This window comes from Crinia signifera, chromosome 3 (assembly GCF_055691185.1).
Source record: "Crinia signifera chromosome 3, ASM5569118v1, whole genome shotgun sequence".
Classification (NCBI taxonomy): domain Eukaryota; kingdom Metazoa; phylum Chordata; class Amphibia; order Anura; family Myobatrachidae; genus Crinia; species Crinia signifera.
The window spans coordinates 190,508,452-190,528,060 of NC_139219.1; the positions used below are offsets into that span (position 1 = coordinate 190,508,452).

The window sequence follows — 19,609 nt, forward strand, 5'->3', positions numbered from 1 at the left end:
AAAAAAAACATACTTCAATGCATTTTTCAAACTTTTTTCTTTCCAAAAAATAACTCAGGGGCTGACAGATTCATCAAAACACAGATTGCAGATATAATACTTTTTGAAAATTATTTATACATTATGTATTACCTAAACAATGATCAAATATGTAACCAGGGGAGCAAATTATTTCCAGTTTGAAGAGCATAAGAACATGGTGCTAATCAATAACTAATTATTTCTGTTGGTTGAAAGTGGAGAACCTGTTTAAGAATTTCCCTGTGAGTAAATGCCTTAGCGATCTAGAACAATAACTTTTTTGCATCATGGGTAATAACTAAATACGGATGTTTTTGCTGTTTAATTGTATAGATTAGGTCTATCGAGTGTCTGGATGGACCAAGTAAGGGATAAATAAGAACTGTCAATGAGTTGGGATGAATAAGAACAAATATTTTCAGTAACACTTTTAGTAGATAGAGGTTCAGTAATTGCCACATGATATTAGGTTTAGGCAGTCTACGTATAGCAGCTCTGTTGGTAGCAGGGTTGTATTGTCTCTGAAAACTGAGATTTGGGATAGTTAAAATGTAATTACAATAAAACACTTATGTGTATTTGGCTTTCCTGCAGTTCTTACCTTTATTATCGTTACAATAAGTATACACCTAGTTTGACACATTACGATTTCCCCTCAATACCAAATAAAATCTGAAAGATGTGCTCACTATGGTGCTGTCGGAGGTATTCAAAAAACTGCCCAAGGTCCATGTGGTAATCGTTCCGGAGTCCATAGTCTCCATGTGCAGCAAATGTCAACTCTTCAAAGGAAGAGAAGAGGCGCAAGTCATCTACGGAACCAGTCACATCCTTGCTCTCGCTGTGCTTACATGAGATGTGTTTCCAGTTAGGGTAGCGGATATCACGCCAGAATTCCTCACATTGCTCTTTCATCCCCTCTACACATATCACACCAGGCTTACCTGTCAAGCAGAAGCCAGTCAAGTTGAGTCGTGCAGCACAGTCCAAGATCTTTTTCCGTAACTCCAGGCGGTATATATGGTGGCTGTAGATCCACTTACGATGAAAAGTACCAGCGATTGTGCTTACAGCTAATTCAGGCTCATTGGTATGCTTGGGACTCTGCATGTATGAAGATATGTTTTCTTTCAGCCACTGTACAGCATTTGTGACGCAGAGTTCCCCCCGATCCAATGAACTGATATAGGACGCCAGGCATTTGTTTAGTATGCTGTGTTGATGCTTGTCCAAACCACCAGACCGTACAAAAAACTGAGGTTCTTTTGTGGGATAACTGTGAGGAAGGTACACGTTCATCTCTGCTTTCTCCTGAAGAAAAATATCAGAATGATTAGATATGGGGGAATACTATATGTACTTGGAGATAGATAAAGTAAATGAAGATAGTGCTGTAAATTTAAGAAGCAGTGATAAAGTGGAGGTGTGCACATTTTATTTTATTTATTTATTTTCAGTTTCTTATATAGCGCAGCAGATTCCGTTGCGCTTTACAATAGTACATTGGGTACTTGTTTCCTAGAACGGCCACAATCGTGAGTGATCGTGGCTCTTAATTAAGGGACACGATCCTCACGATGTGGCCGATTTTTTACAATTTTTTCCCTTTGAATGACAGAAATCGGGTCAATCGGTCGGTCGCGACCAATTAAAATCGGCCGCGATGCGACCGACCGATTGACCCGATTTTTCCATAGACTTCAATGTTAAAAAATCTTTTAACATTGAAATCGGGAGGATCGCGTCGGTCTTGTGCCATTATAATGGCACAAGATGAGATGGACTTGATTAAGTTCATCTCACATAGGGAAAAATGATAAAAAAGGTGAAATGGGCCAATATGACCCATTTCACATTTTTTATGTGCCCGCCATGACCCCACGATAGACGTCAACCCGAAGCGTGGCGAGCGCAGCGAGCCCGCGAGGGGCGGCGGTGCGCGTCCTCCGACCTTTTCATTCCCCTACTATCCACTAGGGCGTGGAGTGAGAATAGAATAGTGTGGCGAGCGCAGCGAGCCACCGAGCCCGAAGCGTGGCGAGCGCAGCGAGCCCCGCGAGGGGACGCGTATACCTGTGAAGTTATACGCGTCCCCTCGCGGGGCTCGCTGCGCTCGCCACGCTTCGGGCTCGGTGGCTCGCTGCGCTCGCCACACTATTCTATTCTCACTCCACGCCCTAGTGGATAGTAGGGGAATGAAAAGGTCGGAGGACGCGCACCGCCGCCCCTCGCGGGCTCGCTGCGCTCGCCACGCTTCGGGTTGACGTCTATCGTGGGGTCTAGCCCACTTAGTAACATTTGGGGGGGCAATTGAAAATAATCAGGTGAAAAAAAAAAAAAAATCGGGTGAAAAATCGGTCGGTCGGATCGGTCGCATCGCATGCGACCAAATCGCATGCGATGCGATCGATCCGATTTTTTATCTTCCGACCACAACGATCTAAATCGTTGTGGCCGTGCTAGGAAACAAGTACCGTACATTGTATGCAAATGATAAATGTTACTTTAATGTTGACTGGTTGCAATGGGCATCTTCTCCACTGGCACATGTCTGCACTCTTACCACTGCTTCATACATTTACTTTCAAGTACCATAACAACAACCAGCTCCTGTCATTTTCCAGACACAGCCTATAAAATGGCAATTAGGGGAGGACAGGCCTTGGGGTAAATGTACTATAGTGGCAAGGATCATGCTAGTATATTGCTTCCTGCTTTGCCTCTTTACCTCAGGGAAGCAGGAAGCAGTACTTGCACAATGTTTTAGCAGCTCGTTCGCGGTAGTCCAGTGAGCCCCGTCAGAGACCACAGATGTGCAGTGTCTCTTCTCCCGGCATGTTACAAAGTTACACTGGGCATGCACAAGATCTCACATTCAGCCGAAAGCCCGCCAGCTGCAGCAGTCACTACAGTGGCTGTGAATAGGGCACCCACACATGCAGCATTCAAAATCGATAACCACAGGTGTTGGAACGATCAGCAGCACTGAGTGTTCATACATTATGTGACCTGATACCACTAAAATCTAATCTCACCAAATAATACATCTACCCCTTTATCTCTCTTTACTTTATCTATATAACAGACTTAGTACATTTGCCCCTTAAAGTTAAGTATAGTACGAATCATCAACAGTAACTGTATATCTTACATAACAATTGATACTGTAAAAATTCATGCAAATACCCTATTTACTTAGGGAATAGGAAGCCCTACTACTTTATTATTTGTTGTATGCTATGTCACACTGGTCGAGGGTTGTGGATCCAGCTCTAGATTTAACTTTGAAGCTGCTTTGATAGATGTATTAAGGAAAGAAGCTGGATGAATTTACTGCCTTTTCATCAACCAAGTTATAGTTGGTAGATGGCAAGGATCCCTAAGCAGGGGCACAGAGTCTAACCCATGGGTCTTCAAACTGTGGCCCTCCAGATGTTGTGAAACTACAAATTCCAGCATGCCTTGCCACAGTTTTAACACTCCCTTATAGCAAATCTGTGGCAAGGCATGCTGGGATTTGTAGTTTCACAACATCTGGAGGGCCGCAGTTTGAGGACCCATGGTCGAACCAGTCAGCGGTCTTCCCCGGGGACTCACACTAGGAGGTTTAGAATTTGCTGCGTCTGGAGGGCAGGTCGCTGCCTCCTGCTCATGACATCCTGGGAGCCGCTAGAGAGGATGAAAGCAGACTGTGGGAATGACACCAGACTGGATGTAAGCAGGCTGTAAGAACAGCAACTCAGACAAGAAGCTCTAGAGGATGCAGATTGAATATATGGATCAGAAATACTGGTGGGAAACTAAAAACTAAATCTGGAAATACCAGTAAATTAAATGATGGCTTGACCCGAGAACGGTAAAGAACTGAAGACTTGAAGCAGGATCTCCGGTAATAAACTGAAGCATTGAATCAGGGATATCGATAAATAAACTGAAAATCGTAACCATGGATTCTGGTAAATAAACTGAAGACGTGAATCAGGAGTTCCGATCAATAAACTGAAGACGTTAACCGGGGATTCCGGTAAATAAACTGAAGACATCAACCGGGGATCCAGTAAGTAAGCTGAGCCTTCAATATTCAAATGAAGGGAAAACTAAGGAACTGCTGGTTGTTTTTATAAGGAAGCATGTAGAGCCGATATTTCCAGTGGCTATTAATGGTGCGCATGTTGGTCTAGAAGAGTCAGTGATATTTATAGGTATTTAGGTGTTGGCAAACCTGACATGGTCTAGAAAAGTAATGTCTCAAATAAAAAATCACAACGCCTCTTTTTTTCTGGAGTGTCTAAAGGCTGCAGATGTGAGCAAACCTACTATGAAACATTTTCATAGGTGCTTGATTGAAAGTATTTTGGCATTTGGCATCATTGTTTGGTTTGGCAATTGCACTGCAGTGAGCGTTGTGCTTTAGAGAGCATAGTTAGTACTGCAAGTAAAATCATTTGAGTGCGGCTGCTAATCATTCAGGGTTTTAAAGAAAACTAGGAATATTTTATTGGATAAAGGTTCCTTTTATGCATTTTTTGATAGACACCCTTCTTAGAAGAGGTTTAGAAGCTTGAGGACACACACAAGTCATTTGCATAATAGCTTCCGGTACTCTTTACCTAGAACGGCGCCCGCGATTGGAATCACGGGCGTCGGGGGTAAAAAATCGCGGGCATCGCGGGTAAATCGCGGGTACATAAAAATCGGGTGCCCGCGATGACCGCGATTTGGACATAGGAATCAATGTTAAATGGGCTACAGAGCCCAAATAGGCACAATTAACCCTTAAATGTCCCCCCAATTTTTTAACGCCACCCCACGATCCACGTCAACCCGAAGCGTGGCGAGCGCAGCGAGCCCGCGAGGGGCGGCGGTACGCGTCCTCCGACCTTTTCATGCCCTACTATCCACGTCGGCGTGGAGTTGAGAATAGAATAGTGTGGCGAGCGCAGCGAGCCACCGAGGCCCGAAGCGTGGCGAGCGGACGCGGATACCTTCACAGGTAAACGCGTCCCTTCGCGGACTTCACAGGTGTCCGCGTCGCCACGGACACCTGTGAAGCCCGCGAGGGGACGCGTATAACTGTGAAGGTATCCGCGTCCCCTCGCCACGCTTCGGGCCTCGGTGGCTCGCTGCGCTCGCCACACTATTCTATTCTCAACTCCACGCCGACGTGGATAGTAGGGCATGAAAAGGTCGGAGGACGCGTACCGCCGCCCCTCGCGGGCTCGCTGCGCTCGCCACGCTTCGGGTTGGTGTGGATCATGGGGTGGCGTTAAAAATTTGGGGGGACATTTAAGGGTTAATTGTGCCTATTTGGGCTCTGTAGCCCATTTAACATTGATTACTATGTCCAAATCGCGGCCATTGAAGCATTGAATGTAAAATCGCGGTCACCACTAAATTTAACATTGACCCCTATAGGAAATCGCGGTGATCGCGGCCATCGCGTCGCGCCCGATAATGTACTGCCCGCGATGCCCGCGATCACCGCGATGGGCGCCCTTCTAGGTAAAGAGTACCTAGCTTCCTTCCATCCGCAGTACACGTTTAATATGTGAGTAAATTTTAGAGGATGTTTTTTTTTTTAGGATAATAATTTAAAAATCGAATATATATTTGTTTTACAATGGATTGCTGTGTTTTAGTACAATGACATTTCATCTGTAAAACTTGTTTTGCTGATTACAATAAATTTGTATTTAGAAATATTGGAAATATCTGCTGATCTTATTCCATTGTACATCCTGAGGATCCTTAAAATTGTCAGGTATCCCACAAATACTGAATAACAAATTTGACCCCAAAGATTACTAAAAGCTTTTCCTAACAATCAGCTCTGTTCTTATGTATACAATTAGTACCACCATTTGTATCTATACACATACTATTCCTTACTACCTGTTGTTCTCTGTCTTCCTTTACTTTGACTTTTTTAATATTCAAAACACTTATAACTGAATTTTTCTGGCAAAAACCATGACTCTTATAAAATTACCATATAGCTTTCTTCTACAAATGTAAAAATGTTTTAAATGCGTTTACATGCTTACTGTGATAAACATTCTACAAACGTACTTGTAAAACAGAGATTCCCCACTCTACCGCGCCACTAAGATCTGCTGCCCAGTTCCTATCCAAGGAGCACCACTCCTCTACCACAATACACAAATCCAGACAAGAGGATAGTAGCCAGGCGCTAATCTTATTCTATTAGGTATGAGTCCATGTAGGGTTTTACTTCCTCTTGGACTTCCACCAAATTTTCCTTTAAAACGTTCTTTTTTGAAAATTCACGCAGACCCTCAGTGGACCACACTGACCTTGGTGATGGTCCCTATATGCACATAGCGTTTTCTTTGTTCCTTAAATGTCCTATCCAGGGTCATCTATCCCTCCAAAGACCAAAGGTTAATGTTACTGACCTGGGTGATGGTCCCTATGTTCACGTAACAGTTTCTTTGAAATCAGGATTCCCCCCGGATCAGGACACCAAAGAGAGTAGTGGGTATTTTTCTTTCAGCGGTTTATTTCCACAAATATTAAAATCCAAAATCCGAAACAAGATAAAAATAGTAATGGTAAAAATAGGAGCTATTGCCAGGTAAACCAATATAACATTAGAATCCCCTCACCTGGGATGAGTAGGATGAAATGTTCAGATGGAAAAGGCAGATATTGGTCCCCTCTGGCTCCAGCGTCCTTCTACACCAACGCGTTTCTGACGGTATTGTCCTTCCTCAGGGTGTAATTACATAATGGTGGTTAGGGGTTTTTATACCCAGAAGCAAGGATTTAGGGGAGGGTTTATTGCCTCCTCCCTGCTGGATGGGCAAAAAACCCGGCATCCACCCATCAATTAAAATAACATCTATTCTTACTATATTGCTTGATCCCCCATGTACATCAATTACACATTCTTTTAAAAGCATAAAAACACAGAAATACATAAAACTGCACCAATGTACACAAATATAAATAGCTTGCTCCGTGACTGGATTTCTACATTCCCTAATCAAACAGCGCGCCGTCTTGCAGCCTATCACATCAACCTCCGGAAATGACAAATTTGACAGAATGTCCTGGTTACTGACACGCATACCCGGAAGCGTGTATACGGCTGTGATCCGCACGTCGTCCCTCAGCATAGTTGGATGAGACGCCGGAAGCACGGCGGTTGCTGATATCCGGCTTATGGAGCGCAGCTGAAATTGAGGTGGAACGCAAGTAGGAGTTTGCTTCCCCGGATACATCACTTCCGGTGTATGACCCGCATGAAGTGGAACGCAGTTCATTTCCTGGGATCATCAGGAGAGTGATTCTCACTCGTTTTTCAATATTTAAAAGAAAAAAGTAAAAAGACTCTAATTAGCATTTATACATACAGACAGAACAGGCACTTTTAATCACATCTATAGATATCGAAGCCCTATATAGGCTGACAGAAAATATTTTTGTAACAATATAATAATATAGTAATATAATTACATGACACTCAATATATCCAGACCCTCATAAGAACCACTTAAGTTCGAAATCCGCATTGAGTCCTCGTGGATCCAAGGTCCTCAATGCGTATATCGTTTTCATTTCTGATTTGGCTAACACAGTGTCTCTGTCACCATTCCTCCACTGAGCTGGAATCAGTTGAATGCCACAAAATGATATCAAATGATTAATATTCTTGTTATGTGTGGTTTTGAAATGCATGGAAACATTATGTGTCTCCATGCCAAGTCTAATGTTTCTAGCATGTTCTGCGAGTCTGGTTTTAAGCATGCGGGTTGTTCTGCCCACGTACTGGCTCCCACAAGAACATTCTAAAAGATAAATACAGTATTTTGAATTGCATGTAATGAAGTCCCTTATTTCATAGGTCTTTCCTGTCTGATTGGACTTATAATGTGTTTTTTTGGATACATCACTCTTGCACAGTTTGCACAGACAACATGACCCACATCTATAAAATCCTTTTGATTTTACATTTCCCATGAGATTTGGGGTGTTGATGGCACTCTGTACCAAAGCATCTTTGATATTGTTGGCCTTACAAAATACAAATCTAGGTTTCCCTTCTATTTGTTCCTTCAGTAAGGGGTCTTTAGTTAGTATTCCCCAGTGCTTTCTAAATACAGTCTCAATCTGTTTATGGTGATTACTGTACTGAGTAATGAATTACATTTTCCACTCTCTATAGGGTCTTTTTTTATCACATATCATCCTTGCCCTGTCCTTATTTCTACTAATTTTTCTAGCAACCTGTACAGTAGATTTCTCATAACCTTTTGCCATAAGTTTATTTTCTAGGATGTCGGCCTGTTCTTCATATGTTGTAATTTCTGTGCAGTTACGCCTAATGCGTTGAAATTGGCTGTTAGGGATGCTCTTGAGCCAATTATGGTGATGGTTGCTAGTGGCTTCAATAAAGGAATTACAATCCGTTTTTTTGACGTAATTACTAGTTTTCAATTTATTATCCTGCACATATAGAGTGAGGTCCAAAAAATGTACCGCCTCCTGGCTGATATCAAAGGTCAATACAATATTTAGAGAATTGGCATTAAGATGATCACAGAAGGACTGCAAGGACTCTTCGTCCCCATCCCAAATAAATTACTCAAAGAAGGACGCATCTGGTGGGAAATCGCCAGTCTTGAAAAATATCAAGCTGAGAAATTAATACCCAGAGGGCTCCGCCTTGATAAAGTTTCCTCATTTGTGAGTGCAACAGAGGAATTTAGGAAAGCGTGGTTCCATATTTTGGATTCCTGCTCATTGGCCCTAATGGATTTCATTATTCAGGAAAGAATAAAGGAATTAAAGGAAGTAGAGCTAGAAATTAGCACGTATAAATCCCTAGTTAACCCTTATTCAAAACAGAAAGAATATAAGGTGATAGAGGAGGCAATAATCTCTAAAATTGAAAAGAACGAAAGAGAACTAAAAATTAAAAAATGAAAAAAATATTGGCGTGATAAGGAGGATTACAACTCCGGTAAAGATAACTAGGAAAGAGATAAATTATGCGGAAAAATATACAATAGGTACATCTAATATTGAACATAAATCTACATCAAAAATGAGGAATCAATATAACCGTAGTAGAGCCAATGAAAGATATGAAAACCCCGAAATAAATCCCCCAAAAATGAATGAACAAGGAAATACGGGTTACATTGTTAGGAACCCCAGGAGACGATTTAATTCTAGGGGAAACTATAGCCAACAGGAGATACCCTCAAGAAATAGGACTGATTCAGGTCCAAAGGAGTATCGCCCACACCTAAGAACTGACTATAGGGAACCCCAAAGAGATAAAAAGCATACATACCCAAAGGAGGGACAGGAATTTAGGTATAGGCAAAATAGAGGACAAGACAACCATCAAACCTGGAGAAAAAATCAAAATAGATACTTACCTTTGAGTGAAAGAGACCCCTCTCCCTCTTTTTTGGGGGAACGTCCAAAACTAAGGTATCGACCATAAAATGTGGGCAGTTCAATAAAACCAGTAGAGGGAAACGTGGGGGTAACATCATAAATAAAAAAAGGATGAAAAAACTTAGGAGGACCGTAGAGAAGTCTAACAAAATGATAAAAGACAATATAGATCCCCCTAACGACTCTAACGCAACCATTTATAAAACCATAATATATAATCTCAGCAGCTATGTATTGACTGAGTATGAGAGAAAAGTTTTGGAAAGAAGCCTAAAGTTTGCACCATCTAGCAAACTCAGAGACTTCGAAGTATTCATCGACTTACAGAAATTTATCAGACGATTAACACTCAAAAGATTTTTTAAGGAGAAAGAGACCATGGAGGGATGTGATACTATAGAATCGGCAGGCCCATTCAATGTTTTTAAACGTAAATCTACATTCTTTCCTATGCATAAAAAAGGTTGCTATGTAGAAACATTTGAAAAATTAGTCAAAGAGGACCTGGAAAACATACGCCCCAAACCTATTAGAAATAATAATTTAAGTAAAGAAGAGAGACAAGCCATTAAAAGCCTCAAGGAAAATAAAAATATAGTTATTAAGCCATCAGATAAGGGGGGCAGTATAGTCGTCCTAGACATAGACGACTATAATGCAGAAATCCTACGGCAATTATCTGATAAGATGACTTACACAAAGATGAGAGGTAACCCCACTGCTGGCATCAATAAAAAATTGGAGGTTCTGTTGGAATTATATTTATCCAAGGAGGTTATATCCAGAGAGGTTAGGGAGTACATACAGATTAAACATCCGGCTATACCGGTTATTTATGTACTCCCTAAAATCCACAAAAATAAGGAAAAACCACCTGGGCGTCCGATAGTGGCCGGCACCGAGTCTGTATTGTCAAACTTGTCTCACTACCTTGATTCCATCTTACAACCATTAGTACATAAAACACCATCCTATTTAAAAGACACCATTTCAGTGATAAAGTTGTTTATGGAGTTTGAATGGAAGCCCACCTACAGATTGGTCACAGCAGATGTGACCTCTCTGTATACAATTATAAAAAGCAGGTTTAGAGGCAACAAAAATTTTTTCCTTGAGAAGGAACATTTTCATGGAGAGAAAATTAATTTCATATTAGAGGGTTTGGAACTTATTCTTAAGAATAACTATTTTTGGTTTAAGGATGACTTTTACATGCAGTTAAAGGGGACCGCCATGGGCACCAGGGTAGCCCCAAGCTATGCAAATCTCTTCATGGCATGGTGGGAAACCAACCAGGTGTGGAGTGGGCATAGTCTTGGGGCAAACCTGGTGACATGGCGGCGCTATATTGATGACGTGGTGTTTATTTGGGATGGGGACGAAGAGTCCTTGCAGTCCTTCTGTGATCATCTTAATGCCAATTCTCTAAATATTGTATTGACCTTTGATATCAGCCAGGAGGCGGTAAATTTTTTGGACCTCACTCTATATGTGCAGGATAATAAATTGAAAACTAGTAATTACGTCAAAAAAACGGATTGTAATTCCTTTATTGAAGCCACTAGCAACCATCACCATAATTGGCTCAAGAGCATCCCTAACAGCCAATTTCAACGCATTAGGCGTAACTGCACAGAAATTACAACATATGAAGAACAGGCCGACATCCTAGAAAATAAACTTATGGCAAAAGGTTATGAGAAATCTACTGTACAGGTTGCTAGAGAAATTAGTAGAAATAAGGACAGGTCAAGGATGATATGTGATAAAAAAAGACCCTATAGAGAGTGGAAAATGTAATATACCATTCATTACTCAGTACAGTAATCACCATAAACAGATTGAGACTGTATTTAGAAAGCACTGGGGAATACTAACTAAAGACCCCTTACTGAAGGAACAAATAGAAGGGAAACCTAGATTTGTATTTCGTAAGGCCAACAATATCAAAGATGCTTTGGTACAGAGTGCCATCAACACCCCAAATCTCATGGGAAATGTAAAATCAAAAGGATTTTATAGATGTGGGTCATGTTGTCTGTGCAAACTGTGCAAGAGTGATGTATCCAAAAAAACACATTATAAGTCCAATCAGACAGGAAAGACCTATGAAATAAGGGACTTCATTACATGCAATTCAAAATACTGTATTTATCTTTTGGAATGTTCTTGTGGGAGCCAGTACGTGGGCAGAACAACCCGCATGCTTAAAACCAGACTCGCAGAACATGCTAGAAACATTAGACTTGGCATGGAGACACATAATGTTTCCATGCATTTCAAAACCACACATAACAAGGATATTAATCATTTGATATCATTTTGTGGCATTCAACTGATTCCAGCTCAGTGGAGGAATGGTGACAGAGACACTGTGTTAGCCAAATCAGAAATGAAAACGATATACGCATTGAGGACCTTGGATCCACGAGGACTCAATGCGGATTTCGAACTTAAGTGGTTCTTATGAGGGTCTGGATATATTGAGTGTCATGTAATTATATTACTATATTATTATATTGTTACAAAAATATTTTCTGTCAGCCTATATAGGGCTTCGATATCTATAGATGTGATTAAAAGTGCCTGTTCTGTCTGTATGTATAAATGCTAATTAGAGTCTTTTTACTTTTTTCTTTTAAATATTGAAAAACGAGTGAGAATCACTCTCCTGATGATCCCAGGAAATGAACTGCGTTCCACTTCATGCGGGTCATACACCGGAAGTGATGTTTCCGGGGAAGCAAACTCCTACTTGCGTTCCACCTCAATTTCAGCTGCGCTCCATAAGCCGGATATCAGCAACCGCCGTGCTTCCGGCGTCTCATCCAACTATGCTGAGGGACGACGTGCGGATCACAGCCGTATACACGCTTCCGGGTATGCGTGTCAGTAACCAGGACATTCTGTCAAATTTGTCATTTCCGGAGGTTGATGTGATAGGCTGCAAGACGGCGCGCTGTTTGATTAGGGAATGTAGAAATCCAGTCACGGAGCAAGCTATTTATATTTGTGTACATTGGTGCAGTTTTATGTATTTCTGTGTTTTTATGCTTTTAAAAGAATGTGTAATTGATGTACATGGGGGATCAAGCAATATAGTAAGAATAGATGTTATTTTAATTGATGGGTGGATGCCGGGTTTTTTGCCCATCCAGCAGGGAGGAGGCAATAAACCCTCCCCTAAATCCTTGCTTCTGGGTATAAAAACCCCTAACCACCATTATGTAATTACACCCTGAGGAAGGACAATACCGTCAGAAACGCGTTGGTGTAGAAGGACGCTGGAGCCAGAGGGGACCAATATCTGCCTTTTCCATCTGAACATTTCATCCTACTCATCCCGGGTGAGGGGATTCTAATGTTGTATTGGTTTACCTGGCAATAGCTCCTATTTTTACCATTACTATTTTTATCTTGTTTCGGATTTTGGATTTTAATATTTGTGGAAATAAACCGCTGAAAGAAAAATACCCACTACTCTCTTTGGTGTCCTGATCCGGGGGGAATCCTGATTTCAAAGAAACTGTTACGTGAACATAGGGACCATCACCCAGGTCAGTAACATTAACCTTTGGTCTTTGGAGGGATAGATGACCCTGGATAGGACATTTAAGGAACAAAGAAAACGCTATGTGCATATAGGGACCATCACCAAGGTCAGTGTGGTCCACTGAGGGTCTGCGTGAATTTTCAAAAAAGAACGTTTTAAAGGAAAATTTGGTGGAAGTCCAAGAGGAAGTAAAACCCTACATGGACTCATACCTAATAGAATAAGATCAGCGCCTGGCTACTATCCTCTTGTCTGGATTCTACAAACGTAATTCACGTCCAGAAAGTTATAGTCATATTTTTCGAATTGTTGGTAGGTGGCACTGTGGCAAACTCACTCTACACCATGCTATTACTGATTACATTGTAATGTGTTATCAGAACCAGGTGGAAATGGGTGGTGGTTCACAGGTCTCAGATTAGGGAGACTTGCTGCAAATTATACATATGAACAATTTTCAAAAAGCCATAGAACAAACAAAAATATTGTATGAAAAAAACTTACCTTCTGATCCTCTGTAATAACAAAAACTGTGAATTCTATTGATGGTGGCAAGGGTTCATTGATTCCTTCTAAATATTTCTGTATGAGGGAAATGCAATTCACATCATTCAGCATTATATCTTCTCTGTTAGGAAACATAGAGAAGAGCATTTCCATCTCTAAGAGCTGAAGCTTAAGGCATTCCCTGGTGATGTCACTCATAGTTATAAATGGGCAGCAGAGTACTGTAGCGCCAACTCTACCAAAGGAAACAAAATAAATGCAAGTTAGATCACACATAGAAAGGTGCGCACATTGACTGGAGTCCGATATACAAATAAATAAACTATGTTTTGCAGTCTGCACTAAGGGCCTGCATTAGTGGGGCCAGGGCCGGCGCTACCCGCTCAGCAAAGGATGCAAAGCAGGTAGGCGCCGGGCAGGAGAGGCGCCACTGTCCCTGCTCTGCATCCCCTGCTGTCTGTGTCTGTGGCTGCCGGCTGCTGCGCCTGGCTGTCACACTTGATGACAGGAAGCAGCGCCGAGGCACAGAGCTCCCTCCAGGCTCCTACCTGTCCTAAACATCAAATGAGAGGCCAGGTCAGCAGCACGCAGCAGCAATAGTACTGTACGTGCGAAAAGGGGCGGAGCTTCACGGACGGAGGGACGGGGCTACACGGAACAGAAGGGGCGGAGCTATGAGGGTGCAAGACTGAAGACACAGGAGAGGATGAGCAGCTGCCAGGAGAGTGTGAGTGTAATGCTACTAATGTCAGCAACTGGTGTCGGCATGTTCAATAGGCAGCACTACTAATGTCGGCAACTATTGTGGGCACTTGTATAGTCAGCGCTACTAATGTCGGCAACTATTGTGGGCACGTGTATAGTCAGCACTACTGATGTCGGTAACTGGTGTGGGCACGTCTATAGGCAGCACTACTAATGTTGGCAACTATTGTGGGCACGTGTATAGTCAGCGCTACTAATGTCGGCAACTATTGTGGGTACGTGTATAGTCAGCGCTACTAATGTGGGCAACTATTGTGGGTACGTGTATAGTCAGCGCTACTAATGTCGGCAGCTATTGTGGGCACGTGTATAGTCAGCGCTACTAATGTCGGCAACTGGTGTGGGCACGTGTATAAGCAGCACGGTGTGTGGCATAATGTGTAATGGGCATTATGGTGTGCTGCATATTATGTAAGGGGCATCATGATGTGTGGCACAATGTATAATTTGCATTACTGTGTGTGGTATAATGTGTAATTGGCATTGAGGTGTGAAGCATAATGTGTTATGGGGATTACGGTGTAATTGGTACTTTTATGTGACCATGCCGCTTCCTCATGAAGCCACGCTCCTACATTTTTTAGGGCGCCTACGGCGCAAACTCTCCCTCTTTTTTAACTCATGGCACCAAAATTGTGCTACTATGTGGTGTAATTTGGAGTGAGAGTACTATTGTGTGCCCATTCCCCTTCCTTGTGAGATCACACGTTTTTCTTTCGTTGTGCGCTGTCCCTTTGTAAAGCTTGGGTGGGCGCAAATTCATAGTTTGCAGGAGGGCGCCGAACCCCCTAGCACCGGCCCTGAGTGGGGCACATAGATGGAAATAGCAGACTTACAAAAATATGCTAATAACTCTGTGTTGTGGTAGAGATGCCCACAACTGGGCACTGTGGGCACTGTGTTGATAGTGGGGGTGGAGTTGGCAATGGTGGTGCATTTAACATTTTAAGCACCCATCCGGGTGCTTGTACAATTAAAAATCAAATCGCATCGCATGCCGCTATATTGCATGCGATGCGATGCAATTGTATACGATCAAAATCGGTGGAGCCGTGCTAGGAAACAAGTACCAAATTATAATAATAATAATAATACGGAATTGAACTCTTTTCACTGTAATACATTTTCAGGCGTACAAGCAAGGGCAGCATGGAATGTGCTTTGTGAACAAATAAGCACACTTGCATTACCAAATATATTTAGTTAGTTAGCTTTATACTAGGTAATGAGCTTTCTAGTAACTTCAAACAAAAAGGGCAATAAGCCACAAAAGCAGATCAAAAATACTAAAAGAAGCTTTGCTGATTAGTTGGAGCAACATTGCCATCTGGTGGAAGAATTGTGTGTTTATGAAATGTACGGTACTTACATGTTAGTTGGGCGCCCACTAAGCTATTTGCTTAGTTTTCCGCTTCCGCTCGACACGCTTTGGGCTCGCCACACTATATAAAATCAACTCCATGCCGACATGGTTAGTGGGGGTATGAACGTACTAACTATAGTGGGCGCCCAACTAACATATAAGTACCCTTAATATTAACATTGGGCTTGATTCAGTACAACATGATGTTAATAGCACTGGGAAGAAGGTCCTTCCCTAAAACTGCTCCTAGTGATTTCCTGGTTCTGACTTTGGCTATTCCTTTGAATTGATTCTGCTCACCACCTGGTACTGCATAAAGGTGCCCATACATGTTACAATTATTGTATACAATATCGGGTACTCTTTACTTAGCACGGCGCCCATCGTGGGCATTGAATGCACTAAAAAATCGGGTGCGACGCGACCGACGCGATGCCCGCGATTTCCCATAGGGAACAATGTTAAATGTCTCAATTGACCCGATTTTCCTGTTCAATGCCTCAATTGACCCAATTTTTCCATAGGAAACAATGTTAAATGGCCCACAGAGGCCAAATAAGGCACCCTGAAGTGTGAAATGGCCCCACAAAAAAAAAAAACGCCACCCCACGATCAACGTGAACCCGAAGCGTGGCGAGCGCAGCGGTACGCGTCCTATGACCTTTTCATACCCCCACTATCCACGTCGGCGTGGAGTTGAGAATAGAATAGTGTGGCGAGCGCAGCGAGCCCGAAGCGTGGCGAGCGCCGCGAGGGGACGCGGATACCTGTGAAGCCCGCGAAGGGACGCGTTTACCTGTGAAGGTATCCGCGTCCCCTCGCTGCGCTCGCCACGCTTCGGGCTCGCCACACTATTCTATTCTCAACTCCACGCCGACGTGGATAGTGGGGGTATGAAAAAGGTCGTAGGACGCATACCGCCGCCCCTCGCGGGCTCGCTGCGCTCGCCACGCTTCGGGTTGACGTTGATCGTGGGGTGGCTTTAACAATTGTGGGGGCCATTTCACACTTCAGGGTGGCTATTTGGCCTCTGTGGGCCATTTAACATTGTTTCCTATGGAAAATCGGGTCAATTGAGGCATTGAATAGGAAAATCGGGTCAATTGAGACATTTAACATTGTTCCCTATGGGAAATCGTGGGCATCGCGTCGCACCCGATTTTTAGTGCATTCAATGCCCGCGATGCACGCAATTTTTTTACCTGCGATGCCCACGATCAAAATCGTGGGCGCCGTGCTAGGTAAAGAGTACCCAATATCGCATCTCAGTTTTGCGATGAGATGAGACCTAGTACAAAAAGTATGTGCTGCACATACTTTTTGTACTAGATCTCATCTCATTGCAAAACCGGGATGCGATGAGATGCGATATTGTATACAATAATTGTAATGTGTATGGGCACCTTAACACTGATGTACACCCATAATTGCCTACTTTCAAAAACTAGTTTCAGGGAGATTCTAGGTGGTAGCAGAATGTGTGGCGCAAAGCCGCTGAGGAGCGTGTCATGTCCGGCCAAAGGGCGTGTCTAGCCCCACCTATTGTCACTCATTGGGGGTTGGAAATCCAATGCCAGTGTTGTGGCTGCACTTAGGTCGACAGTCATTAGGTCGACCCCGGAAGGTCGACAGGGTTAAAGGTCGACATGGGTCAAGGTCGACCTGACTTAAGGTCGACATGGGCCAATGTCGACAAAGTTTTAGGTCGACATGAGTTTTTCACTTTTTTTTTTTGAGCCGACATGTGCCGAGAGGCGGTATTTCATGCCCTACCATCCACTAAGGCAGGGCTGGGCAACACCGGCCCTCCAGATGTTAATGAACTACACATCCCAGGATGCTTTGCATTAGTTTTGCTATGTGGCCATGCTGAAACTGATGCAAGGCATCCTGGGATGTGTAGTTCATTAACATCTGGAGGGCCGGTGTTGCCCAGCCCTGCACTAAGGCGTGGTGGGAGAATAAAATAGTGTGCCAAGCGTAGCGAGGCACCGTGCCCAAAGCAACTCCGTCAACTCCAACTGTGTCGACATTCGGGGAAAAAAAACAGTGAAAAACTCATGTCGACCTAAACCCATGTCGACCTTGGCCCATGCCGACCTTAAGTCATGTCGACCTTTAACCCTGACGACCTTGGGGCCAGTCGACCTTCCGGGGTCGACCTAATGACTGTAGACCTAAGTCTGGTCTGACAGATGTACCGATTCCCTGCCAGTTGGGATTCCAAAACCAGGTTTTCGACTGCAAGCATGCCAATTGCTGGCATGGTAACCACATCAACAGGCAGCTGTCTCCTCCGTATTAGATCCAGTAAACACAGCTACTATACACAGCCATATCTGGCGATGCCCCATAGAAGCCAATGGGCTTCTACCGCAACCCTCCGTCGCCCCGCGCTGACCCCCCGCCGCCCACGCACGGACCCCCGCATCTCCCCCTCCCCCCTCACCTGTGTCCGGGCAGCACAGAGCTGGGTACTTGTATACTATCACGGCTCCCATATGTAATGGCATGCGATGGCATGCAATGCGATTTTACAGGGTTTTTAATGCATTTGTGAGAAAAATCGCATGGCATGCGATGCGATGGCATGCGATTTTGTTCACAAATGCATCCAAATGCCTTTAAATTAGTAGTAAACATGTCACCCCAAATGTCATTTTTCACACTGTACCACCCCAACTATCAACGCCAACCCGAAGCGTGGTGAGCGCAGCGAGCCCGCGAGGGGCGGCGGTACGCGTCCTATGACCTTTTCATATCCCCACTATCCACGTCGGCGTGGAGTTGAGAATAGAATGTGTGGCGAGCGCAGCGAGCCCCGCGAGGGGACGCGGATACCTTCACAGGTATCCGCGTCCCCTCGCGGGCTTCACAGGTATCCGCGTCCGCTCGCCACGCTTTATTCTCAACTCCACGTCGACGTGGATAGTGGGGGTATGAAAAGGTCGTAGGACGCGTACCGTCGCCGCTCGCCACGCTTTGGGTTGGCGTTGATAGTGGGGGTGCTACAGTGTGAAAAATGACATTTGGGGTGCATTTAACATGATTTTAACACATGTCCATGATTTTTGAGGAAAATGGAATCGCATCGCATGCGATTATTCCCTGTACGATGCCCATTGTGGGAGCCGTGATAGTATATAAGTACCCAGAGCTGTGCTGCCCGGACCTGTGACCTCCTCCCTGCACTGATCCTCTTCCGGGTGCAGGGAGGAGGAGAGCCCGGCGCAGCAGCAGCAGCGCCGGGTGTGTGAGGGAGGGGGGAGCCGCCGGGACCCGGCGACTCTCACCGCAAAGGACAGCTCTTAACGCAAGAGCTGTCCTTTGCTATAATTATCGCATATGTTAGAACATATGCGATAATTATAAATGCGATGGGTGGCGAAGGGGGGCGAAGATTCTCAGAGAATCCCCCCCCCTTGTCATTTACCCATGTATGTTATGTGTTCTTATATGTCGCCATTTTAGATATAAAGAATAAAAGTTATATTTTACTAATCTTTTCCCTCCCGAGTGTGCCACACTCATGACAGTCTTTTTATTTCCTTAAAAATTGGGTAGGAATTAGTTGGTCCTATTTTATCCTATGGGGAAAACGTTTCAGCTTTGCCCGGCGGTATCTCCGATTGGAATGGGATCATTCGTCAGACTGCATTTAGGTCTACAGTCATTAGGTCTACCCCACTAGGTTGACTGGCAGGAAGGTCGACCTGACTTAAGGTCGACATGGGCCAAGGTCGACATGACTTAAGGTCGAATTTGCATAAAGGTCGACATGAGGAAGGTCGACTGGTCATAAGGTCGACATGGGTTTTTCACTGTTTTTTTATCCGAATGTCGACACAGTCGACATGGACACAGTTGGCAATGAGAATCGGACCCTCGCATCGCTCGCTTCGCTCGCGATGCTTCGGGCACGGTGCCTCGCTGCGCTCGGCACACTATTTTATTCTCCCACCACGCCC

The 19,609-nt window shown here is 43.8% G+C and overlaps 1 protein-coding gene across 1 annotated transcript in view; it reads right to left on the reverse strand.

The window, feature by feature from the left end:
- Window positions 1-19,609, reverse strand: part of RWDD2A (RWD domain containing 2A) — a 21,059-nt gene continuing 1,450 nt past the window's right edge. Inside the window, exons 2-3 of the mRNA XM_083177140.1 lie at window positions 13,511-13,748; window positions 1-1,332 (exon numbers count right to left, since the gene is read on the reverse strand). Of these exons, the coding sequence (XP_083033266.1) occupies window positions 664-1,332; window positions 13,511-13,711 (870 nt within the window). The 5' untranslated portion in view covers window positions 13,712-13,748 and the 3' untranslated portion in view covers window positions 1-663. The remainder of the gene's footprint in view (window positions 1,333-13,510; window positions 13,749-19,609) is intronic.